General features: G+C 46.2%; 1 protein-coding gene across 2 annotated transcripts in view; it reads left to right on the plus strand.

Annotated features, from left to right (window-relative positions):
* The first annotated feature begins 268 nt into the window (after positions 1-268).
* The window catches only part of HNF4A (hepatocyte nuclear factor 4 alpha), a 32693-nt gene continuing 5908 nt past the window's right edge, over positions 269-27053 (plus strand). Inside the window, exons 1-6 of one of the 2 annotated variants that reach the window (XM_030533220.1) lie at positions 269-389; positions 9890-10064; positions 13141-13235; positions 16825-16931; positions 21489-21644; positions 26192-26279. In XM_030533220.1, coding sequence (XP_030389080.1) covers positions 269-389; positions 9890-10064; positions 13141-13235; positions 16825-16931; positions 21489-21644; positions 26192-26279 — 742 coding nt within the window. The remainder of the gene's footprint in view (positions 390-9889; positions 10065-13140; positions 13236-16824; positions 16932-21488; positions 21645-26191; positions 26280-27053) is intronic. The other variant, XM_030533221.1, reaches the window with a different exon arrangement.

Below are 27053 nucleotides of genomic sequence, written 5' to 3' on the forward strand. Positions count from 1 at the left end.
TGCTGCCCCACCAAAAAAAAAAAAAAAAACAACCCAACCATCCAGCTTAGCGTTCACCAGTGGGTGAGATGATTAAAGATTAACCCCCCCACCCCCGCCTCTTGCCTCCACCCCTCTAGGGAGTATAGGCCTTGAAGCTCAGCAAATCCTTTCACAGAAATATCTGAAATAAAAGACAACAGATAGGGGACACAGTGAAGGCAGCCGGAGGCTGAGGGGCCAATAACCTCCGACGAGTGAATCGCTGCAATCTGGCCCGTGTTTGCTGATGATAATGCGTCTCTCCAAAGCCCTGATAGACATGGAGATGGCAGATTATAGCGCAGCTTTGGACCCAGCTTACACCACTCTGGAGTTTGAGAACATGCAGGTGCTGGCCATGGGCAACGGTAAGTCTGCCTCTGCGTTAGCTTTCACCAGTCGAAGGTGGGGTTGGTGGTAGAACCAGCCAGTGCCTTCGGGAGCACAGGTCATCTGGCAACAGGCATGTAGTTGGTGCAGAGGGCACACGGGGAGCTGAAGCACCGAATCGGAGGGGGATTTTTCCTGCTCCTATAGAGAAGGGTTTCTGTTTAACTAACATGCCACTTGAACTGATCAAATGACATTAACTCAGATACCAAGGCAATGGAAAGAACCTGAACAGAACAGAAGTTTCCTGCTCAACATCTGGCCCTAGCAGACACAGCAGAGGGACTACGAGCCCAAGCTGACAGCAACTATCTCTTACAAGTCCCTAACCCAAGGAAAAGGAGAAGTGTGGTTCTTTACCTCCTTGCAAGGCAGGGCTTCCGAGTAAGGAGCTTTCCATGGCTTGACAGAAATACTGTGAAGCCCGAAGTTGGGATAGTGACGCTGGACAGAGAGCAGCCCTTCTAGCAGTGAAGTAGAATGAAAGCCCCAGAAGATTTCAGTGCATCATGCCACACAGATTGTAATACCTCCACATAGAGAGAAGCTGTTCATGTGCACAGGTGGCATGACATTTCTCTTTACAACAGGCTGACCGTAGCTAGCTTGAACCCCATTGCATGGCATAATTGGTGTGAACTGAAACATATGTGGGGCTCTGAGGGGAAGGTTCAGTCCTTTAACTGGAAATAGTGTCTTATAGCTGTGATAAAAGGGCACTTTCACCCACACACCCCAGGGGAGAATCACAATTCTATCAGGATTTGCAACATTTTCCCACTGGTTATATTTTGGAACTTGTGAGGATTCCTTTTTATTAGACCCTCAGAGACACAATCAATGAAAATTCCTCTCTGGGTACCCCACAAGTCCTCTCTAAATACTGGTTTAATCGCTAAGCCGAGTATGCTGCAGAAAGCAACTAACTAGCTCTCAGGGCTAGCAGAATGACGTCCCCGCACCCAGGTCAGCTCCCTTAACACGAGCCTGCTCTGGAAACAGAAACAGCTTTTACTTACAAAAAGAACAGGAGTACTTGTGGCACCTTGTATCTTTTTGCAGATACAGACTAACACGGCTGCTACTCTGAAACCTTTTACTTACAGAATCCTGTCACTGATCTAGTCTCACTGTGGCTGCAAGAGAGAACTTCTCCTGCCACAAACCATCTCTATAGAGTTGGGCTCCCCCTGTATATTGTCCCTCTGCTCAGCACTCCATGCGGTCAGCATCTCCAGAGCATATGAACCCAGAGGGAGCAGATCTGAGTGGTGGGTGTAATCTGCCTTAAGTGGGGCATAGACTGTAACTACCATTAACTGCATCAAGGCTGTTCAGTGCATCAAGTCTCAGTATGCAGAGCTCCTCTCTCCAGTGCTGTCTCATGCAGCTTGGCTAAGAACGCTGTCAGATTTTCTAGAAGTGGTAAAGTTGTATTAAATCCTCCAGCCTCTGCCAAGGGGCTCGTTAGGGGCAGAATGGGTGAGAGAGAGAACATAATGGGTTATGCTGTGGAAATTAACTCCACAGCCCTGAAACATCCCTCATCTGCTGTAACTCCTCCAGCCCTTGTTTTGGGTCTTGGTCCTACATTTGCATCTTGGCAAGCTGAGCGATTTCGCTTGGAGAGTTCAGGGGACACAGGCTGGTGGGATGCACAGAGAGGTAGCCGCCTTCATACTCCATCTCCTTGAATTCTGTGGAATCAGTTGACTTGCAGAGAGGTCAGTAAGCTGGGCCTAAGCTTTACTACTAAGCTTAAAGCCCCTCACGTGGCCCTTGTGCCATCCATCTAAGCAGGGCCGGCTCCAGGTACCAGCTGAGGAAGCAGAAGCCTAGGGCAGCACATTATAAGTTCGTCTGCCAGCTTTGGGGGGGGGGAGGGGGGTTGGGGGCAGCAAAAAAGGTACAGACAGCCCTGCATCTAATGTATTGAACTCTCTCATCTGTGGGGAGTCATCACAACCTCTAAGGCCTAGAAAGCCTGTTGAAGCTTTGTAGGGCCAGAGTAGACACTATCTGTACCGAGTTTGCTTCAATATGTTTTTAGCAGAAATGGCTGACAAATTCTACAGGGACAGTTCTGATTTTATAAGCTGTAGCAAAGGTGATCACCTTGCAACAGGCCCTGCAAGAGGAGAGTATCAGCTTCATTTCCTGCATCTTTTCTCTTCCAAGAAGTTTGTGTGTTCAGGCCCAGTAGGAAAAATGCCCTAGAAACTCTCTGCTAGTAATCCAGCCAATTCATCTGAACAGCTTCCCCCTTCTTGATATATGATACTTTGGGGCCTTTGAGCTATAATGGAGAAGATTTAAGTGAAAGTCTACATCAGTGGCTCTCAATCTTTCCAGACTACTGTACCCCTTTCAGCAGTCTGATTTGTGTTGCATAATTCCAAATTTCACCTCATTTAAAAATCAGACATAAAAATACAAAATACAGCACACTATTACTGAAAAATTGCCGACTTTCTCATTTTTACCATATAATTATAAAATAAATCAACTGGAATATGAATATGGTACTTACATTTGAGTGTACAGTATATAGAGCCATATGAACAAGTCATTGTATGACATTTTAGTTTGCACTGACTTCACTAGTGCTTTTTCTGTAGCCTGTTGTAAAACTAGGCAAATATCTAGATGAGTTGATATACCCCCTGGAAGACCTCTGCGTACACCCAGGAGTACGTATACCCCTGGTTGAGAACCAGTGGTCTACATTTTTAGAAAGGATGAGGACATGAGGGTTAACTCTGATTCTGGCAAAATTCCCACTCAGGCACCCACAATCTGCCTACCTAAATAACCCACCTATTTTGTTTTGTTGTTGTTTTATTTTTGCATTGGACACAGTCCTCTATATTTCTGATCCAAACCTGCTGTGAAATGTTGCTGTGTGCTGTTAAACAGACATTATGTTCCATTCCAGAGGTGGCCGCATTTCAATGGTAGATGCAGTTCATACCTTTTTATAGTTTGGTGCTTCTAGTTTTGAAAAATGCTTTGGGATTGGTCAGGATAAAAATTGCTATACAAGTGTTAGATCATTTTCACTGTTATTAATTCCCTGGCTTTAAAAGGGAATTAGCTTTTTTCATCTTCCTTGTCCTAACTTCTGACTAATCCCCATTAAACAGGCATTGTTGGGAGAGCCAGGGAGAGAGGACAGTCATTTAAGTTTCTGACACTATACAAACAATAATAGTTTGAAAATTATCCATCAGAAAATAATTCCATTTCTGTTTCCAGCCAGTGAGAACAGGAGACTGGTAGACAGTAAGCTTTTTGGGGTAGGGACTGTCTTTTTGTTATGTGTGTGTGTACAGGCCCAGCACAAAGGGGCCCTCATCCCTGATTGGGGTCTCTGGAGACTACTGTCATTCATGTAATAAATAATGAGGTGATAGTGTGCAGCACTCTCTAATTTTTTTCTTCTCTGATTCCATATCTTTGTTTTATGTTATATATGTCTGGAGGAAATTGACATATACTCATTTTTCTGACATGATTTCATCTCTGACTGTCTGAGACCCTCTGAACTGTCACACCAAGAGGAGGCATGTTTGTAGGCAGCAGCCTTCCTGCAAAGCATTACAGAAGCTACTAGCTGAAAGCTAATGAGACGTGACTCACTCGCTCAGGGGCAGGTGCCAGATGGGGCAACACAACTTTGAAAGCGACCCCTAAAATCCAGGGTATCAATGAGAGGGAACAAAGCCCAGAAGGGCAGAATGCTGAGGACAGGTAGATATGAGCTCAGAGAAAGAGCAAGTTCCTAGGTGGTATTGAAAAGCAGGAGAGTGATCTGGAATTAGAATCAGAGATGGAAGCCTGAAAAGGAGACAAAGGCTGCAGGGAAGGACAGGAAGGGTGTGTAAAAAAAACACCTCAGGAGAGATCAGACCAGCTGCAAATTTCTCATCATTAACATGGCAGTGCAGGCTGATGCTACAGCCCCCAGCATATACCTTGATCCAGGGGGCAGGGGACACTGCATGCTCAGGACGGTCACCTTTCGCTACTAGAGATTGCGGGAGGGCTGCAATTTACTCTGTTCTGTGTAAATTCAGTACGGTTCTCTCAATCCTGGCAAGATGCAAATACAGCTTGCTGGACTGGACAACAGCCACTTAGAAAGCTTACATCCAAACAGAACCCCCCCCCACACACACACACACACCCAGCCTCAGCTGCTACTGCTGCTGTTGCAGAGGATGGATTGAGCAGACCCAAGGCCTTAGGGTTTGTCTGCATGGGAGATTTGCCCAGTTATATCAGTATAATTATAGCAATCTAACTAAACCACTCTGGTTATACCAGTATAACTCCCCCATGCAGACACTCTTATTCTGAAATAGGCTTCTGAGTTTGAACAGCTTCCAAAGTGACATAAGCCACACCAGAAAAAGGCCCTCTGGGAGCAGAATAAGAGTGGCCATGTGGGAAGTAGAACTTCAGTGCTTTAAATTCACACCCCAGTTTATACCAGTATAACTTCCCCTCACAGACAAGCCCTTATTCAGAGGCAAGTGAAGAGGTGTTTTGGAGCCTGTGTGTATCTCTATGCAGTGGATCAGGGGGAACAATTTCCTAGTCTGCAGCAGTCCAGTTCTCTAGCCTCTCTGGAGCCTAGTTAAACAAACAGGCAAACAAAAGAAACTTCCCACAAGCAGGGCTTTAAACAAAGGGCTCACGAGGCTCCTTCAGCCTGGCCTCTAAATGAACTCTACAGCAACAGAGCTTTGCCAGCAACATTGTCCTACCCTCCTCTCCACCCCAGGATTCTGGCTCCTACTGCCAGCCCCAGACCTTCCGTGCACAGCCCTCTTATCATGTGCTGGTGAAAGGCCTAATTTGCCCAGCCTTGCTCCCAGGTGGATCTCTGCACCGAGGCAGCTGTGGCCTATACCGAGAGAGTGTTAACCCCCTTCCTGCCAGAGCCTGTATGAGGTCTATACATCTCTTCACAACAGGAAAGGAAATGGTGGGTAGAATATTGGGTTTCTTCCTCTCAAATCAGACAGATTCTTCGTGGGGGTTAGGGCAGAGATTCATTCATAGTGCAAGCCTGAGGAAGCCAATGGAGTTATCCCAAGAATGGGTTTGACCCCCAGACTCCATGAGATCCAGTGTCTGTTGTGTGCAAGGCAGAGGTTCATTCAAACCTTTTTTTAGGATTCCAGTTCATTTTTAGCTTATGCCCCCTGAGTTTTTGCTTTGCAGAGACCATGTCACTCACCACGGATGGTTGATGATCGCCTTCTAGAGCCCCATAGAAATTCCAGCTGTCTCCATTAGAATCCTTCAGGTAGCTTTCTAGGGTTTTCTCATGGTCCCTCCTAATTCCTACTGGCGTCTATCAGTGTCAATGTCAGTACAGCAGTGGGACCAGTAGAAATCAGAAGACCAGCAGACTCATTTCTCTGTTTCTATGACCATGTGAAATCAGTCAATAATTTTCATCTGGAATTTCCATAGAGGAAGACAACGGTATCTGTGCTGATACATGACATATGGAGGTGTCAGTCACACTTACAGGGTTAGCAGCATTCGATGCCATTAGCCTTAAGGTTTGTTGGGTCCCATCCTTCCCAGTCAATGTTTATGCAAAGCCCCCAGGGGAGATGATATCATAAAAATCATAGAGATGTCAGACTGGAAGGGACCTTGATAGGTCACCTAGTCTAGTCCCTTGCACTGAGGCAGGACTCAGTATTCTCTAGACCAGCCCTGACTAACCTGTTCACAAAAACCTCCAATGAAGGAGATTCCACAACTAGAGCCCTGAGCGGATACAAATTTATATCTGTTATCTGTGGATATAAATCAGTATCTGCGGAATAGCAGGGCTCTCCTGGGAACTCAACGGCAAAATGAGCAGAATGTGGGGCCACCACTCCCAGGAGCCAGCGCCGGCAGTTCCTCCCGTGTGGCTGTACTGCCCCTAGCCCCACTCCCATCCCTTCCATGCAGCTGTCTGCATCACTGCATCTCTTTTCTGGGGTTCATACAGCCATGAAGGGCTGGGGGTGGGGTTCAAGGCCGCCCCCGGGGGGGGCAAGTGGGGCAATTTGCCCCAGGCCCTGGGCACCACAGGGGCCCCCACGAGAGTTTTTCAGGGCCCCTGGAGCAGGATCCTTCACTCGCTCCGGGGGCCCCGGAAAACTCTCACAGGGCTTGGGCCCCCGGAGCTTCTTCCGCTCCAAGTCTTCGGTGGCAGGGGGGTCCTTCCGCCCTGAGGCGGAAGGACCCCCCTGCAGCTGAATTATCACCGAAGGCCCAGCACTTCGGTGTCGGGTCCCACTTCGGCAGTAATTCGGTGGTGTGGGCCCCCTGCCATGGGTCTTCGGGGCACTTCAGCAGCGGGTCCCGGAGAGGAAGGACCCCCCGCCACCGAAGTGGGGGCCCTCTGCCGCCAAAGACCCCAGACCCTTTGAATCCTCTGGGCGGCCCTGGTGGAGTTGAGGGGTAGTACAGCTGCAGTGGAGAGGGCACTGGCTCCTGGGAGCAGCAGCTCCACGTCCTGCTCCTTTCACCCACACAGTTCCCGGGAGAGCCCTGCGTTTCCACGGATACCGATTTATATCCGTGGATATCCACATCTGCAGATATAAATTTGTGTCTGCGCAGGGCTCTATCCACAACCTCCCTAGGTAATTTGTTCCAGTGCTTAACCATCCTTACAGCTAAGAAGTTTTTCATAATGTCCAACCTAAATCTCCCTTGCTGCAATTTAAGCCCATTGCTTCTTGTCCTGTCCTCAGTGGATAGGAAAACAATTGGCCACCCTCCTTTTTATAACAATCTTTCATGAACTTGAAGAATGTAATCATGTCCTGCCTCAATCTTCTCTTCTCCAGACTAAATAACTCCAGTTTTTTCAATATTTCCTCATAGTTCATGTTTTCTAGATCTTTAATCATTTTTGTTGCTCTCCTCTGGACTTTCTCCAATTTGTCCACATCTTTCCCAAAGTGTGGTACCCAGAACTGGACACAGTACTCAGGTTGAGGCCTTATCATGGCTGAATAGAGTGTAGAATTACTTCTTTTGTCTTGCTTACAACACTCCTGCTAATACATCCCAGAATGATGTTTGATTTTTTGTAACAGTATTACATTGTTGACACATATTTAGTATGTGATCCACTATAATGCCCCATATCCTTTTTCCTAGGCAGTTATTTTCTACTTTTTTATATGTGCAATTGATTGTTCCTTCCTTAGTGGAGTACTTTGCATTTGTCCTTATTGTATTTCATTCTGTTTATTTCAGACAATTTCCCCAGTTTGTCAAGATCATTTTGAATTTCAATCCTGTTCTCCAAAGCACTTGCAAATCCTCCCAGCTTAGTATCCTCTTCAAACTTTATAAGTTTACTCTCTCTATTACCATCCAAACCATTTGTGATGATATTGAATTGAACCAGATCCAGAACAGTTCCCTGGAGGACCCCAATCAATATGCCCTTCCAGCTTGACTATGAACCAGTGATAGCTATTCTCTGAGTATGGTTTTCCAGTTAAGCACTGACTTTATAGTAGGTTTGTCTAAGTTACATCTTCCTAGTTTGTTTATGGGAAGGTCATGTAAGATAGTATACAAAGTTCTACTAAAGTTGAGATATATCACATCTACTGCTTCCCCCCTATACACAAGGCTTGTTACTCTGTCAAAGAAGGATATTAGGCTGGTTTGACAAACCCATGTTGACAGTTACTTTTCACCTTATTATCTTCTAGGTGCTTACAAACTGATTGTTTAATTATTTGCTCCATTATCTTTCTGGGTACCGAAGCTAAGGTGTCTGGTCTGTAATTCCCTGGATTGTCCTTATTCCTAGATGGAGGCTTGGGATCTAATGTTCTCAGAGACTCAAGGATGCCCAGATCTGTCTCCCAAGTTCTACAGTCTCAGCTCTCTCTTTCTGGGCTGGAGTGTGCAACCGTTGCTCAGATGGGGGAAGCACTTGACTCACACAAGTCAATGGGGCTCATCATGTGGGAAAGGGCTCCCTCACCTCAGTAAGGATAGCCCAATCTGTGTCTGACTGCGCTAGGGATCATCATGAAAGTGAACTGGCTGCTGTGTATCCTAACAACCCAGGTGTGGTGCCTGTTGACAGGAAAAAGCATTTAGAGCAGTGGGCTGACGCTGCATTTGAGGGAGTTTGTCCACACGATCCACCAAGATGGTTGATGCCCTCAGAGACCCTTTAGATTAATTGCTGCTTCTGAATTGCCAGTTGGAAACAAGTGGCCCATAAGGTATTTTTCCATCAGCAGCTGGTCAAGAGGCTCTCATGCAAACCTCACAATAACTATCCCTGTGTTTGTCACCACACTCCTCTAATACATTCTACTTAGGGATAGTCTGGGCCAGTGGTCCCCAACCTTTTCGTCTGGTGGGAGCCAGATGAAGGACCGTGGTGCCGGTGAAGCACTTGCCGAAATGCCGCTGAATTTCGGCGGCATTTTGGCGGTGATGCCTCTCGATGACATCACTTGTTGGCAAGCGGAATTATCGAGAGGTATCGCTGCCGAAATGCCATAGAAATTCGGTGGCATTTTGGCGGATGCTCCACTGCCGGCCAGGACACGGGCGCATTTAGATGCTCCCGCAGGCGCCATGGCTTCCACGGGCACCACGTTGGGGACCCCTGGTCTGGGCTCTTTGAAGGCTAAAACGAGTGCAGAATGCAGCTGCCTACCTATTAAATTGGGAGGCCTACACTGAGCACATGGCACCTGTGCTCCACGCACTGTCCTGGCTAGCTGTCTGCTTCCAGGGGCAATTCAAGGGGTTGTGGTCAGCACCACAAAACAGAAACTGAAATGTGAAAATCCCCAGTGAATATCGGCTCTGAGCAGTGCTAGCTCTGAGCTGTGTTGCCATGAAATTTGAGACTGTGTCTGGATTCCAGACTGTTTGAATGCTAATCATAATGTGTGTGCAGTGACTTTCATCACAGGGTCTTCATGCACTTTGCAAAAATGAAGTATTTACTGTCCCCCTTAAACTGAGCCATTGAGTGGCCTGATTTTAAGGGGTATTGAGCACCCAACCCCCTAACTGAAGTCCATGGGAGCTGTAAGTGTCCGGCTCCTTAGAAACTCAGGCCACTTATTTGGGTGCCTAACTTTAGGAATCCAGGTTAGAACATTTTGATCCCAGGGCCAGATTTTCCAAGGAGCTGAGCACGCCCAGTATGTGCATGTGTGTGCATGCATGCGTACGTGCTGTAACTAGAAGTATTGCTGCACCCCAAGGCTTGAAGAGTTTTCCATTATCTACAAGGTTTACAGTCTGATTCAATGGCTTTCAGCACTCTCGTGATACAAATTGTTCCAGCATCCCTGTGTGTGTGTACGTGCATGCCACAGGGTCCCCCTGGTTACCTCCTGCCTCCTTGGGTAAAGAGCAGCTTCTCTGACTCTTCATTGTCTCCTTTTCTTTGTCCTTCCTGACGTAGACACTTCTCCATCAGACGCGACAAACCTCAGCACCTCCAATAGCATTGGGGTGAGCGCACTGTGTGCCATCTGCGGGGACCGTGCCACGGGGAAGCACTATGGGGCCTCCAGCTGTGATGGCTGTAAAGGCTTCTTCAGGAGGAGTGTCAGGAAGAACCACATGTACTCCTGCAGGTATGGACTGAGGGCACCAGGACATCGTGCTGTGCAAGGCTCCAGCTGGAGCAAGGCATGTGCCATAGACAAGAGGGGGAACGAGTCTACCAGGAACTGCACCGAGAATCCCCCAGAACTTGGGGTCACTATTCCCTGTTGTCTTCTTTACCCCACATCTCACAGTACTGACCTGTCCCTCCAGCTGAGGAAGGCTGGACACAGGTCCCAGCAGAGCTCCTCTCCGGCCTCAAGCCAGCGGTCACTTGAGAGTAGCAGGGAATGACGGCCTCATTCTATGGGACTAAGCACACTTTCTCTGCAACACCCTAACCCCTGCTGGGCTGGGGAGAAAGGCTGAGAGGAGCCATCATTGCAAAGCAAGATAGAATGTTTCCTACTGCCGGGGGCTGAGCACCTCGCCTCCACCACACTCCTAGTCTGGTGGGCAGGCGTGGTGCTGAACTCCCATTCCTCCATGCGAGGCAGTGCAACAGGCCATTGGGATATTACTCCTGCATCAATCCCAGCAGAGTCTGGTCTGGGGTAAAATTTCCAAAAGCACCGAAATAATTGTAGAAGCCTACGGCCTATTTTTAAAAGTGACTTAGGCACTCACGTGTGGGGGTGTTCAGATTTTTAAAGGGATGTCGGCATTGCTCAGCTGAGCAGAGCTACGCTTAACCTCTTGGCAGGCTGTTCCTGGTGGAATTTTCAGCCCAGAGTGAGGTAGCTCCGTGCCGCTGAGGCTCCCTATAGAGTGCGTGGGAATAGTCAAGCACCTACGAAAGTAGAAGCTGGCCAGCTGAGCAGGGAGCTGCCTAACCAAGCCAGGAGTGAAATGCTGCAGAGAGGAGAGGGACTTAGGGGTCTACAGGGTTGAGCTGGTGCACCTGGCTGAAGAGCCAGAGATAAACACCTCCTTCTGCCTGGGAATCCCAGCTGTGAACCCTCTCCTAGAGTTATGCACCGAAGCCTAGATAGCCCATGGCCTAGCAGCCAGTACCACCTCTCTCTGGTTCCTGTTCATGTTCAATACCTCACTCACTCTCGCCCTACATATATCTGTGACCCTGGCTGTCTTGTGTGCAGATGCTGAGCTTCCCCCACCATCTGCAGCCAGCCCTCCTGCTTAGGGGGTAGCAGACATCAGGTCTTAGGCATGCTCAGAGCATGTCTATGGGATGGGGCCCTACTGACAGGCATCCCCCCACCAAGTTTGAGAATCTTGCTTTGGGGCCTCTGGGATTTCAGTTTGAGCTGCAGCTGTGAGCAGCTTGTTAGCTGTGGGGCAGCAGCAGCACTTAGGCTGTCTTGAAATGCTGACAAGCAGAAATGTAGGGACCGTGGGGTTTAGGCGGCACCTAAATTGCAGCTTTGAAAATGTCTGTGGTGCCCCCATGGCGACTGTAGGCACCTAAAACCCTTTACAAATCTGGCCCGTGGGTGCCTAAGTTTCACTGAAAGTCAATGAGGCCTCAAAGTCCCTTTTGAAAATGAGACTGAGGTGCTTTTGAAAATGGTATCCTAGATCTCGGAGAAGCTGGCTGGGGAATGTGCATGGCCGTGTAAATGCAGCACCTGAGGAGCAGAGAGGAGCCCCCGATGTGTGACAGAGGTGTAATTTGAAGTGTAGCTTGGAGCCTAGGGCTAAGCTTTTCAAAAATGGGTGCCTAATGTTAGACTCCTGCATCCATACAGGGCCAGTGCAAGGATATTTTGTTCCCTAGGCAAAACTCCACCTTGTGCCCCCCCTGCCTTCCCTCCCCTCCCCCTGGAGCATTGCTTATTATAAACTTTCAAAAATGAATACAGTAGTGTAAAAAAAATTGGGGGGCACTGCTTTTTGGTGCCCCCAAATCTTGGCACCCTAGGTGGCCGCCTAGTTCACCTAGTGCTTACACCAGCCCTGCATCCATACTTAGACATCTAAATAAGTGGCCTGATTTTCCAAAGTGCTAAGCATCCAGCAGCTGCCACTGACTCAGGTGGTCATGGTAACACATTCAGCAGTTTGGAAAAGAAGACCACTTATTTAGGTGCCTAAACATGGACTTAGAAGGCTACCGCCAGGCACCTATCCTGGAAAATATTGGCTATGGGCTTTAATGGAACACAATGAAAACAGCACTCTCAAAAGCTAAACAACTGACATGGCGGGGCCCCTGTGTCCCTTGGGTCCCCCTACATGCCATATTCACAGGTTTAGTAAGCTGACATGATCAGCCAGCTGAAAACTATATAGCGAGCATGAGAAGTGCCAATAAAATCTGTACTGCAAACGACTATTGACACTGTGCTACACACTAGAGCCATAAACAAGGGAAACAAGGGAGTGTCATGGACCTGGATATAGCAGTGGGGAAGGAAGAAATTGCTGTGGTTTGGATCAGTGAAGATTGGGGGTTATACTGGGAGATGGGTCTGTTTGAGCTTTAGTGCAGTGTTGTGTGGTGATAAAGGGTGGGAACCTCGGGGTCAGGATGTCTTGATTCTAAGCCTAGCTCTGGGAGAGACTGTGGTGTAGCGCAATGATTCTTAACATATTCCATACCAGACCACCCATCCTCCAGGATCTCCCTCCTACCTAGCTGTGTTCTATTGGGGACCCCCCACCCATTTAGCAGTATAGGGGGGCAGGTTGGTTCTGACCCCCCTGTCACTTGTGTGTGACCCTGCTGGGGGTTGTAACCCCCATCTTGATCAACCCTTGTCTAGTGGTCAGAGAAAAGGGCTAAGGGTCAGGACTCCTGGTTTGTATTCCCACCTCTGCCATTACCTTGCTCTGCAACCTTAGGCAAGTTTCTTGGCTCCCATAGAAATTAATGGGAGTTCTGTGTCCGAATTCCTAAATTTCCCATTATGATCATCTAGTCTGACCTCCTGCACAATGCAGGCCACAGAATCTCACCCACCCACTCCTGTAACAAACCCCTAATCTATGTCTGAGTTATTGAAGTCCTCAAATTGTGGTTTGAAGACCTCAAGGTGCAGAGAATCCTCTGATTTTGTGTCTCAGAGCACAGTGCCCCTGTAGGCTGCTCTCTCCTTAGACTCTAGGCTGTTGCAGCTGCTCATCTCCCTTTCTCCTCCCCAGGTTTAACAGGCAGTGTGTGGTAGATAAGGACAAAAGAAACCAGTGTCGATACTGCAGGCTAAAGAAATGCTTTCGAGCAGGGATGAAGAAAGAAGGTAGGTGACTGTGTGCTTTATCTGTTCTAATGCCAGTCACTGGTTGGGTGTGACACCAATTACACAGCCGGTTTGGTCGCCTCTACCCTGCCAACCACAGACACCTACACACAACTTCACACAAATACCAATCCAATTATGTACACTTCCAGAGACACGCCTAGATGCTACAGACTCCAACCTGCGCACCAACATCTACTTGCACTCACAAACACACAAAATATTTACAAGCAGGCACTCCCTCCCTCCCTCTGACACGCACACGTACCTTGCACTTGCACATCCAGTGTAGCTGTATACACGTGTATAGGACCAATATCGCTGAAGCATTTAGAAAAGCTGCATAATGTTGGCAAAAGAACCAAGCTTCAGAGTCCCAGTTAGTTTGGATACCGAGAAGATCACCACATAATTAAGACCCTGAGTGCATGAATCACATCAGGTCTGATCAGTGTGAAATCAGCTGTCTCTCACTTTATATCAATTATTTTTTAGGGGGTCGGGGTTGGCTGCAAGTTCTCTCCCCCCTAGTATCCGATCATTCTGGAGTCCAGTGAGTAGTCACTGGGAATTGAGTAACCACCAGTGCGTCCCACAGGGCCTAGCAGACTTTTTGGCCTTTCCTCATTCGGCCTGTGCCCTAAACTAGAGGATAGGTTACCTAGTTGATTGCCAACTACTTAAGGCCTTCTCTGCAATGGAGACTTGTTTCAGTAGAATACTACAGAGCCTATACTGGCGTAGCCACCTAGTGTAGAGACAGTGTACACCAACAAGAGGAGTTTTGTTGCTTGGGGGTGTGTTTTTTTTTTCACACTCCTGACTGACACATTTATGCGAATATAAGTTTTAAGTTTAAACAAAGCCTAAGGTGTGACTTTAAATCAATATAGTTATACTGCTCTAAATCCCTGTGTGGACACTTTTATTCCAGTGTAAGGGGGTCATCTTTGGTTTAGCTTATGTCACTTGGGAAGCTAAACCAAAAAGGGTACTTCTGTAGTGGAATAAAAGTATCCACAAAGGGAGTTATACTTGTATAGCTGTAAAAGCAGCAAAGAGTCCTGTGGCACCTTATAGACTAACAGACGTCTGTTAGTCTATACAGCAGATGACACTAATGTCTGCTAGTCTATAAGGTGCCACAGGACTCTTTGCTGCTTTTACAGATCCAGACTAACATGGCTACCCCTCTGATACTTGTATAGCTGTGTAACCAGTAAAACTTTCCCGGGTAGACAAGACCTCAGTAGTGTTTTGTATCTGCTTCTTTCTGGGATGAGTCACTAGTCCTTGCTCTTTGGCACTGAACTTATTTTGCTGATGAGGGAACATGAGGATCTCCATTTGGAGGACACCGACATTTTTGTTTTTCAAAACACTGGCTAATAATTTTTTATGTCATGGCAAAGTTTGAAAACTCTTGATCCTCCTGCCCCAAATAGGGATTGGTGCAAAGGGCTATTTTCAATAAAGAGCATTTCTGAATGAATTGCCTGCTATATTTTTTTATCCTGAGCAAGTGCTGGTGGCTTTTACATAGGAACAAATAACCAGGGACATTTTACACACTGAGAGAAATGCCTTTTCACAAGTTTACCAAAAATCAAAACTCCATTCATTTTTGCTCAAAATTTTCATTAGTACCCAGAGAATTATGCACAGTGTGGGGCATACTGAGGGAGCCAGCAAAAGGACCATGTACCACTTAACTCCCACTTAATCCCAAGTGGTGCATAGATCTCAAGCTGACCTTCTGCACAGAGATCAATGTCGCTCTAGACACAGACAATGGCAAAATGTCCACTCCAAAATGGTGCATTTCCACCTTTAAGAAAGACCCTGGTGGAAAGTGCTGATAATTCACCCCCAGTAAAATGTGTGAATGGTCATCAAAATATCCACTGCCAGGTGTGGCTACTCACCACAGCCTCACTTTGCTCCACATGCTCCCTGCACAGCTACCTTTGGGGCCTCTGCAGTGTTTCCTGCATCTGTAACACAGACATGATGGGCCATTCAGTGGCATAACATCAGAGATGAATTTGGTTCCTCGAATGCACAACTTAAAACCCAAAGTTCTCCTGATTACAGCTTGTGTCCTCTCTGCCCTCAGCCCGTTGAATAAAGCAACCTCCTGGGATAACAGACACCTCAGGCTACTGCAGCCAAAACATAGGCCCTTTGAGAACACCCTAACCCTGCCTTCCATGAGGAACATTTCTCCCCATACTAATAGGGACTAGGCATTGCTAAGAGCTTGCCTTAATTTTGCCTGAAGGACAAAGGAATCCTCTCTCTTTAGAGCCTACTCATCTTGTGCTTGAAGCTCTGCTTGTGTCTGTTAATATTCAATAGAAGTTACATTAGGTCCATGACCAGCTAATACTGAGCAAACATTTAGAAAACATCCTGGTGTGACTGAACCCGGGGCCTGGCCACTGATAATGAGCAACGTAACCTTGAGAGCTCCTATTTACAGCTGCTGACTGCAGGGCTTTTATTTCAGCCGAGCCCAGTTATTGCTTTTTATCAGACTGAATTATACATTCAGAAAATATAAATCCAGGGAGCCACAAGCGTTGTGCAGTGATTTTGGTGATACAGTGGATCGATAGCCTCTTCTAGCAGATTGCTCGGATGACTGTATCTCTTCCAGCGTAGTTTGCCTACCATGGGTCACAATCAGCACAAGTGCCTTTCAGCAGATGCTGGAATTCACCTCCTCAGCATTATTGCTCCAACAGCAGCAGACACCCCTTAGACTTCCAGCCTAAGCCCTTCAGAGGAACAAACCAACCAGGGAGATGTATGAGAGAGAAACATACCTGTCACTGTGACTCTTCAGTCTCAGATATTCTGTGTCATACCTAACTGAGAGCTTAGATACTCTAGCAATAGTCACTGCAAGATGCACAGTAACTATTGTTTCCTTTATCATTCTACATACAGGTGGTTCCCCAAAACACGATTGTACCTCTCTATGCTGCATGAACGCAAAGCCGTATTGGCCACATTTTCAAAGGCTTCCGAAGTTATGTCCACAAAAAACATTTGCACCCAGCTTTTGTGTGTACAGAGTGAATAGCTGGGTGCATGATGGCCTGTTGTCAGAAGTCATGGGTTTGGGGAGGGTTGTGAGTGTTAACAAGGCACATGGACATTTTTCATGCATGGCTTAAGAGGTTCTGTTTAAAAACTGGCACTATAGCATGGGACCAAGTCTGCACTTGGGAGCAGATCCACTATCCATGAGTCACTGGGGGGCTTTCCATTGACCTCAATGAGCATTGGCTCAAGCACTTACACACCAAAATAGTTCAGTACCAAGATGTTTTAGGCAGCCAGGAGAGCCCAAATGTTGAATTATGCGCTACATTTTGGTCACCAATGTTTGAAAATCAGGCTTCCTGTGTTTAACACTTGATTCAGCTGCATCCTGGCCTGCCTCCCACACTGTGTAGCTGTGAAACCTTGGCTAAGGAAAGCTGAGGATTTAGTGTGTAAAGGTAACACCAACGGAGTGGGAGGGCGTTTGGTAAACACATTCCTGACTCAGCTTTAGCTGACCCCAAATCCTTCTTTGCAGCTGTACAGAATGAACGTGATCGAATCAGCACCCGGCGATCCAGTTATGAAGACAGCAGCTTGCCTTCCATCAACATCTTACTGCAGGCAGAAGTCCTTGCACAACAGGTACTTCTTCTTTCCTGGTAGCCTACTGCTAATGCATCAGGTGCAAAGTTTTCAGTAGAGCCAGGCGAATAATCCATCACTGATTCTAGGGTTACCACCTGAGGTGGTGTGGAGGATTGTTACTTATCTGCAGACAGAACACCATTTTTCTCAAAGGTGGTTGTTACTTGAAACCGTTCGTGATATAATTGTTGGTCTGGAGCTGATCTGTGAACAGGGTTGCTGCAAGTGCTTGACATTTCAGCTATGTAGACTGGACACAAAAGGCCACATCCTCAGCTGATGTAAGGTGGTGAAGCTTCACTGAAGTCAATGGAGCCATGCTGACACACACTCAGCAAGATTAATAGGCAGCAAAATTAAAATAAATAAAAGGGAGCACTTCACACAATTCACCGTCAACCTGTGGAACTCGTTGCCACGGGGTGTTGTGCCAGCAAAAAGTATAACTGGGTTCAAAAAACAATTAGAGAAGTTAGTGGAGGATAGGTCCATCAGTGGCTATTAGTCAAGATTGTCAGGGATGCAACCCCATGCTCAAGTGTCCATAAACCTCCAACTGTGAGAAGCTAGAACTGGACAAAAGGGGAAGGATCATTCAAAATTGCCCTATTCGTTCATGCCCTCTGAAGTATCCGGCCACTGTCAGACACAGGTTACTGGGTTAGATGGTCTGATGGGTTAGATGGTACTGGGTTAGATGGACCCAGTATGGCCATTCTTCTGTTCTTACACCATCTGGCATAGAGGTCATATGGTATGTTTCTATTCCCTGTTTAGACAAGAATAAATCTTGGAATTAGGCTTCTGGTTCAAATAGTTGTGATTATGAATTCAAAGTTTGCTTTATGCAAATATTTTCGCTAACGTTTGCTTAAAATTCTTTGTGTCTGTAAACATTCCTGCCAGGACACTTATTTGCTAGAATATTCACAGAAAGGGGCCCAGAAAGAGGAAGCAAATTTGTTTAAGAATTTGAATAAATAGCCATAGGCTTAAAAAATTGACTTTGTCTGTGATGAACTGAGCCCCAGAATTCCAAGAAAGGCAAACACTCGGGATGTTCCTATCAGGCCTCCAGGTCAGAAAGCATTTCACACAATCTTCTCGCCATCAGACAACCTGAATCTAAAGCACTGGCAATATCCAGCGGTGCAGCCTTAAATCCAGTGACATAATGCAAGGAAACCATTCAAACCATTACCACTGCAATGCAAGGAAGGTCATCTTACAAGACCATGCATCACCCAGCCCATCTCAGTCTTGGTCACCTTAAGCACATTCCCTGCTCTCCCTGCTCTGCCAGTGATGCCAACCTCAGTCCATCCAGGGTCTTTATCTCCTTTGATAGGTATCACCATGTCTTGTGCGATGTTGCTGCTTATACTTGGAATGAGCTTCCCAAATCTCCAGGCCAAACCACCTCCCTCACCTCATTCAAATCTCTCCTAAGAAGGGCTGGAGGGAGAATAGTTAAGAAAGGAGAAAGGAGGAAATTAACAGAAGCATTAAGGCATTTCCAAGCACAGTGGGATGACAATTTTTGTCCAAAACTTTTTTTTGCTGATAAATGCAGATTTGGGTTGACTGAAATATTTGTGTTAAATTTGCCATATGGTTTCAGGCAAACCAACAAACAAAAACAACCATGCCAAAACAAAACCAAAAAATTCTGAAAAAATAGAAATTTTATTTAAATTTTTTTAATTTGAAATGACTTTTTGTTTTGAAATTTATTTCAATTTCATTTAAAACACATAAAAACTTTGTAAACACTTGAAAATGAACAAAATGTTTAATTTGAACTGCAGTTATTTTTTTCCTTACTCTTTGATTTACCAAAAAATTTGAAAACTTTTCATTTCAGGTCAGTTTGAAACAATTTTTTGGTTTGTTTTTCGGAACGGCCAGCAAACTGGAAAATCGCATTATTTACACAGCTCCATGTCCAAGCTCTAGGACTTGATCCTGAGAAGTGCTGAGCATTCCTGGCTTCAAAGGGATTTGAGGGCATTCAGGATCCCAAAGGAGTGCTCAGCAGCCTACAGGATCGAGGCCCTAGTGAGTAACCATGTGATCTTTTAATTGTCCCCCTTGTCCTTCCTTTCCCTGTCCCCCACCTTCTGTCTGCTGATACTCTCTGTGGTGTATTGGGCCTGGTCTACACTACTCTGTTAAACCGATTTTAACAGCATTAAATCGATTTAACGCTGCACCCTTCCACACTACACTGCTCTTTATATCGATTTAAAGGGCTCTTTAAATTGATTTCTGTACTCATACAAAATGAGAGGAGTAATGCTAAAATTGATATTACTATATCAGATTAGGGTTAGTGTGGACGCAAATCGACATTATTGGCCTCATTATTTTACAGTAGCTACCCACAGTGCACCGCTCCAGAAATCAACGCTAGCCTCGGAACATGGACATACACCACCGAATTAATGTGCCTAGTGTGGACGCGCACAATCGACTTTATAATATCTGTTTTATAAAATCGGTTTAAGCTAATTAGAATTTATACTGTAGTGTAGACGTAGCCTTGGGTAGAATGTCAGGCCAAGATTTTCTAAAGTCACTAGTGATTTGGGATGTCTCTGTCTCAGCTTCCGGGTGCCCAACGGGAGACAATTTTCAGAGTCGGGTGCCCAACTGATTTTTCTTAGCATAAATCCAACACTACTCAAAACACAAGGCCTTTCTGAAAATCTTGGCCCACGCCTTAGCTCATTCTGCGAGGCTCCTAGCACATTTATGGGCCCTGTAAAGATAACATCGCACTCTGCTGCAAGGTGAAATAAGGGTCCTCTGGCCATGAGGCTTCCAAGGGAAGAGCATTTTACAATGAGACTGGATGTTCTGAAGCAGCATGCTCCTTTGTTGAGTCAGGTCTCCTGATAAAGCCAGCAGCCCCAAAGAAACTCATCGAGACTGCTCCATTCCAGCAGAGCACACACAGACTCATTAAACACTGGGGCTCCTAGCATGCTAATCAGTAACTTATACATGCCTCGCTAATTAGAACAAGATATTGCTGAGGAGCCGCTTTCTCTGGGATCTCAGGTCACTCACCCAGAGGTCTGTGTTTATTTGCCAAGCCTTCCGGGCACCCTGATTAGGGTAATACATGGTGAGATTTTTACAATCTTATTTATTCAATAACAGCTCTAGAGCTGGAGAGGTTCCAAGAAATGCAACCTGGAAAAACTGCTGGTGCCTTTCAAACCAGTAAAGCCGTGAAAGAGGGAGCCAGGGCTGCGTGAAAGTGCTGGGATGCAACAGGACAGGAAGTGCAGGATTCCAGAGGGCAGAAGGAAGAGAGTGGTGGGTCTGGTTAATCACTCACAAAGTCATAAGGAAAAACTGGTGATTAAAGCCAGATTTTGAAACAAGCTGAGTATGCAACTGTGCATGCAATATGTGCACGCACTTGCGCATCTCATTGGCATGGAAGTTTGCTGCATCTTTGCATGAAAATGGGGTCCCTGCACATGAAGATGTGCCAGATCAGTCATTTGCAAGTGAAATGGCACCATTTGCCTTTGCAATCATAGTAATTCTGCATGCAAATTGGACACATGGTGTATTTTTGTGGGCATGTTTGCACATGTACAGTTTGGCAAAATGTTTCTGACTTTAAACTGGGGCTTCAGCATTTCAAATGGGGATTTTAAATTTAAATGCTCTGGTTCTGATCTCACTTAAGCCAGCTTTAAGCCTGGGTAACTGACCTCAGTGGAGAGACTCCTGATTTATGTCAGCAGGAGTGAGAGGAGAATCAGGCACTATATTCAATATCTTATGAAAAAAGCCTGGTAAAGGCAGTGATAGCTCTGTTTGGTTGGGAGCAGGGTATGGCTGGCATGGAGGTAGGGTAGTTCTCTGATCGCTCGCTGGTGGGGAAAAGTCTTTTCTCTAGCACCAGCACTAGCCTTGATGAGCCTCTGCTGAAGGGAAACTGGGTTTATATCAGTGCCCGTAGTACAGAAAGAAGAAAAGACAGACTCGTCTGTGGGCCACATTGGGCTCTGGTGTAAATCCACTGAAACCTGACTTACTCAATCAGAGGAAGAACTCTTGACTCTGGACGTGTTTCTCACATGCTTTACAGACCACTCAAGTCTGGTCAGGGAACGACACATTGATAATGGGCGTATCTAGGCTTTGCCTCTGTTTTTCATTCCCTTCCTCCTATGATAAAGAAAGAAAGCAAATCTAGATCCAACTCCCAAGTTTCTGGGGCTCATATGTACTAATCCAGGCTCTCTGTCCAGACCTAGCTTAGAGATAGCTCAGCTGCTAGTACAGAGCATCATTCCTGACATCTCAGCTATACAGAGGAAAAAGCTCCTGACTCCATTGATACCTGCCTGCCTTTTAATCTGTTCTTTGATTAATCTCTGTAGATCCACAAACCTATATCTTATATCAGAGAAGGCAGAAATGTTGCCCCCACTTTTCATGGGTCTTCCCAGCTTCTGGGACTTTCATATCACTGGCTCTTCCAGCTCTGAAATATGAAGATCCTACATGGGTCCCTTCTCATCATTGCAGATATCATCACCAATTTCTGTGATCAACGGAGACATCCGAGGGAAGAAGATTGCAAACATAACAGACGTGTGTGAATCCATGAAGCAGCAGTTGCTGGTGCTGGTGGAGTGGGCCAAGTACATCCCGGCCTTCTGCGAGCTTCCCTTAGATGATCAGGTTAGTGCCATTTGACCTCCTATGGCTCTTTCCTGTGGAGGGTAATCTGTGGCCAAGAGGAATGGCCCGATCTGCAAAGAAGTTGCACATTGTTTACTCAATTATCATGACTGCATAAGCAGATCAGATAACTGCACGCATACAATACTAGCACTGGCCATTTGCATGTGCAGTTAAGCAGACTGTTTGCACAATCGCTGTAACAATGTGCTCAGCTAGACGCATGTAGCGCCCCTCTCCAGCAGACAGAGCTCCAGGAATCTATGTAATCTCTTTGGGGGTTACACGCATAATCGTGCACACATTTTACAAGCAAAATTTTTCATGGACAGATGGTTGGTGAATCATTGGTGAATGCTACTGCGGCACTTTGAAAACCTAAAGTGCTATACAATGCTTAGGATAATTAGACTGATTAGGTACAGTATATTGGCTTAATGTTTGAAGGCCTTTCTGTTGCCTAACATTAAAAAAATCTATCTTTAATTATTCACTGGGCCTGTGGTTTCCTGGTGTCAGTGGTAACTGTTATTGATAGTAATTTATAAATTATAATAAAAACGTGTCTAAGATCCCAAACCAACAGCAGCACCTCTGTAGACTGAAAAGTTGCTCATATATTTGTATTTAAAGCAAGATATTAAAGTAATTTACTTACCAAGACCAGCATAGAGTGCTCTGCATTCCCCTTGTAAGAAGTAAACCATAAGATCTAAGGGTATGTCTACACTGCTGGCAGAGTGTGATTTCAGACATACCCTCGCTAGCTTTAATCTAACTAGCTCAGGTCCGTGGCAGCGTGGGCTTCAGCACAGGCTGGCCACCCAAGTAAGAACTCAGGGTCCCAGGAAGGCTTGCATACCGCTATGCTCCCCATACTAGCTAGATTGAAGCTATCTTTGGCATGTCTACACAAGCTGCATTCATACTTTAGACATGCCCTAACACAGCCCCAGTGGCACAAGGAAGTGCTCAGAGTTAAGGACTGCGTTTCAAAGTTGCGTGCAACTGATGGAAGTGGTGAAAATGCACAACTATCTATGTATAGGTGGTATGCATGCTCAAAATACACACATAAAAGTGAGAGTGTGCAGGGAAAACTAATGAGAGTCCATTTCTGCAGAAGGCTCACAGTACCTGTAGTGGGGCAGGAGGATGTTTCCAAGTTAATTGTTTTTTGTTCACAAATTTAAAAAGGGTTCTTTTCATCCAGGATCAGGGAGCAGCCCAATGACCTCCGGATCAGAGGGTAGTTTTTACCAAATCAGAAGATTAAGATATTTAGAAAGTGAGAGTGCCCAGCTAGTAAAGAAAACCCACAGTCATCTCACACTGCAGATCACTGGGAAGTCCGCATATTTTACAGCCTTTAGGAATGCTCCCATTTCTATCTATTTGGGTGGTAGCTTTGAATTATTTACAGTGATAAACAGCATGCTAAATTCCTAAAGCAAATACACTTAGAAATCACAGAAAACAAAATGGTGTCCAACGGCAAATTGTATTTACCTAGCAAACAGGCTGCAGCATATAGAGGGCTAGATGCAGCTACTGTTCTATCAAGTCTTTCACTGCCACTTGGAATGGATGCTGTAAAACCCAGTTAATGCTTTGTAAGATCTATAACAGTTTGCACATGGAACGTCCTCACCAAGTGTCTTTGGCTCAGTCATGGGAATTTTTTAGAAAGGAAATAACCAAGGAGCAGATTGCCTGACCCCTGTGTTCACACTGAAGAGAGGTTTTTTACATGCTTCCTGCCCCGATGTGATTCGTGGTCTGAGTAACTGCTCGTCAGTGTGAGTCTGGCCCAATATGTCAGGGAAGAATCCAGGAGAAAAATATTTGCATTTTTTTTCTGAAATGCACATTAAAAAACACCAGAACAATTAGACCCACATTTTCAAAGGAAGATGAACCACATGACAGTGTGGGAGCCACAACTAGAAATGGCAGCAAAAATGTGTGAGTCCCTGAGACAGCTGCATGGTGGACTCTAGAGAAGTTTTCCATCAGAAACTGCAGTTTTGTGGAAATCCAAATGTATTGTGGGAATGCCAGTTTCAGTGAAACTTTCCACAGGAAGATGTCAAAACAAATTCATGTTGAAACACTTTAAGGTAAAATACTTCATTTCAGCTTTCTCATTTTGTTTAGACTTTTATATTCAATTAAACTATTAATCTTAATATTATATTGGTATATGTTATATTTAATATTTTAATAGAATATAAAGTTTAAATGAATCAACATTATCGAAACAAAACATTTCAACATTACCAACATAATTTAACATTATTGAAACAAAACGTTTTGATAGTTGTGAATCAAAACATTTTGGCCTTTTCATTTCACAGGAAATTGTGAAACTTTCGATGCAGAACGATTTATTTTTTAAGTTCAGAATTCCCTGAGGAATGGAAATTCCAGTTTTGACCAGCTCCTGCACACACAGATAGCTGTAGTTACACAACAAACTGGGCGACTGCACACATCTGGCCATCTGCACATGCACTTCACATTGTGTTGCACAAATGAGGGTTTCACAACACCTTGAAGCATTCACCCTTTTTGTAGAAGTCCCTGTTCTATTTATTTGCATAATACCTTTGTCCCCTCAAGTGTCAGCATCTTTTCTAATCAGAGCTTTGTTCTAGCTCATTTGCATTCTCTTGACACTTATGGTGGAGTGAGGCTTCCCTTGGCTTCATCTGATGCTGAAAGATAACACCCAGGAAAACTGTGATATGTTCCTGCTCCTTGCTTCATTCTCCTTTTCACCCTCTATTTGTTCAACACGCAGAGGCTGGACCATCCCTATCAGGACACACTTTTCCAAGTCTCTCCATTAATGTTTAATAGTTGTTTTCTTCGGCCAACATCCCTGCCTGGCTATTAAGAAGCAGCTGGGCCACACTGTCCAATAGTTAACCTTTGTTTCTACAAAAGCTTTGAAATTGTTAACAGAATGGGGCAAAAGATCCGGGACATTCTCAGGAACCACTGAGGGGTATAACATGAAGAACATCAATTATTAACGTCAGGGCAGAAAAACATCTCTTTGCCTTCATTGGTCTTAACTGTCCACTGCCACTGGGGAGCAAATGACCAGAAGATGACCCCACCCGCTGGTGGGATATAGCAAGTGGCGTGGTGACCCCACCTGCTGGTGGGACATAGCACGGCATGGTGACCCTATCCACTGGTGGGATGTAGTGTGTGACATGGTGACCACACTCTGGGTGAGATGTAAGGCATGAGATGGTGACCCCACTCCTGGTGGGACAAAGGGGGGACATGGAAATGATCCTACTTATTGTCATGATGTAGAATGTGAAATGGAAACCGCCCTCTCCCCTGGCATGAATGCATTATGCAGGAGTGACTCTGCTCCCCTAGCTCTCTAGCATGGCACGTATCATGCAGAAGCGACTCTACCCCTCTGGTGTGAGTGTCCAATGCTATTCCAGTCAATGCGATATTATTCGTGTGACAAGTTCTGCGAGGGTTGCCAAAGTGTGAGAAAAAGACAGACCCCTCAGGTATCTGTCAGAGGCAGGAAGCCCCCCACCAGGCTGGGTCACAGACTCTGGGGTTTGTTCCCTGCTTGTCACGACTATCCATTCCTGAGCCACTGGCTGGCTGCTCTGTGGGGTAATGCGGTCTCTCTCTTTTCTCCCAGGGTCAGTCACAGTTTCTCCCACTCACTTTTTGATAAGATGTCTTTTATAGATCCCGACAACCTTCTTGCCTTCCTTATACTTGGGACACTGGAGCAGGATGAGTGTGTCTCTGCTGCCATGCTGGGTGCACAGTTGCTCCTCAGACTGGTCTTTGTACCTCCTGATTTCCATCTCTTGTGCAGAGCCACCAGAGGCGGGGGCAAGTGGGGCAATTTTCCCCAGGCCCTGGGCCCCGCAGGGGCCCCGCAAGCCCTGGACTGACAGTGGTCCAGGTCTTCGGTGGCATTTCGGCAGTGGGGGGCCCTTCAGTTGCTCCGGGTCTTTGGCAGCATTTCGGTTGCACGGGCCCCTTCAGTGCTGTCAAAGACGTGGAGCGACTGAAGGTCCCCCCGCCACCAAAATGCTGAAGACCTGGACTGCCACTGGGTGAGTACAAGCACTGCAGCTCCCCCGCTTTGGCCTAGGCCCCCTGAATCCTCTAGGTGGCCTTACTCTTGTGTGTGGTCAGCAGTTGTGAGAATCTGTCTTAGTGTTGCACATGCCAGTGCAGTGAGGTGGGTGAGAATTCTGTGCAGGGATCTGGACCAGCTCAGGTGCTGGGCTAGTATCTTGAGCATCTTTTGGTTTAGACTGTTGGCTTCCTGGCCAAAGGGTTGGCGATGCTGCACCTGAGGAGTGGTGAGATGTAGGAGAACATTGTGTTTGAACCCCCACATATAACCAGAGCAAGGACCTTACTCCTCTGCCCTGACATGAGCAATGCAAGAGTGGGCACTTCCTCTACATTCTACTTATGTGGAATCAAAGCAAAGCACTCGCCCCCCTTCTCCCAGTCACCCAGGTAATACGTCTCTGTCCTTGCAGGTGGCATTGCTGAGGGCACACGCAGGAGAACACCTGCTCCTAGGAGCTGCCAAGAGGTCCATGGTGTTCAAAGACATCTTGCTATTAGGTAAACCACTTCTTCTCTACGCCGGGATGTTGCTGCTTCCTCTAGTAAAGCAGATACACTCACATGGGATCATCCTCTTTATGGATTTGAAAGGGATGGGCATTTTATCTCGTCCTGTGTCATTTTTGGTGAATGGCGCGTTGGGTCGGAATTCTCATGTATCCAGGGAACCTAGCACTGCCCTGGGGTTCAGTTGGTGCTTCTGATCTAAGGGCTTGGTTCACATTTCCACCATAAAGCTCCATTACAGTGCTCCATCAGGATCGAGGGGCCTACAGGTCATTGACCCACCCCCCATTAAGACCCAATCACACTGCCAGAGAGGTGAAAAGAGGCCTTAGTATAAATGAGAAGCAAAGCCTCCATCTTCTTTTCCTTGTTGCAATGATCTTCCTATGCCCAGTAATAAAGTGAGAAGAGGCTGCTTGGGTAACATAGGTCAGCATTTATGGCCAGCACATCCCTTCTGCTACAGGAGAGGAAGGCAGTGGATGTATATAAAGACAGGCCTATTTGCTGCTCGGGGATGGGTGGAAGAGGCAACTTCACTTGTCCCAGGTGGGTTTAGTCCTGTTCTGAGATAGAAAAAAGCCCAATTGCTAAAGCCCAGGACTGTTGTGCCTATTAGGAAACCACTGGCATGTTGCAGCATCCTGTCCCAGAGTAATGATACCTGTCCCATGCATGGCCCACCCATGGGGAGCAGCTTTATGAAGTCCTTGAAGTCTACAAAAGATCCCGGATGCTTGTTGATTCAGGAGGCCAGAGTGATAT

This window comes from Gopherus evgoodei, chromosome 14 (genome assembly GCF_007399415.2).
Source record: "Gopherus evgoodei ecotype Sinaloan lineage chromosome 14, rGopEvg1_v1.p, whole genome shotgun sequence".
Lineage (NCBI taxonomy): Eukaryota > Metazoa > Chordata > Testudines > Testudinidae > Gopherus > Gopherus evgoodei.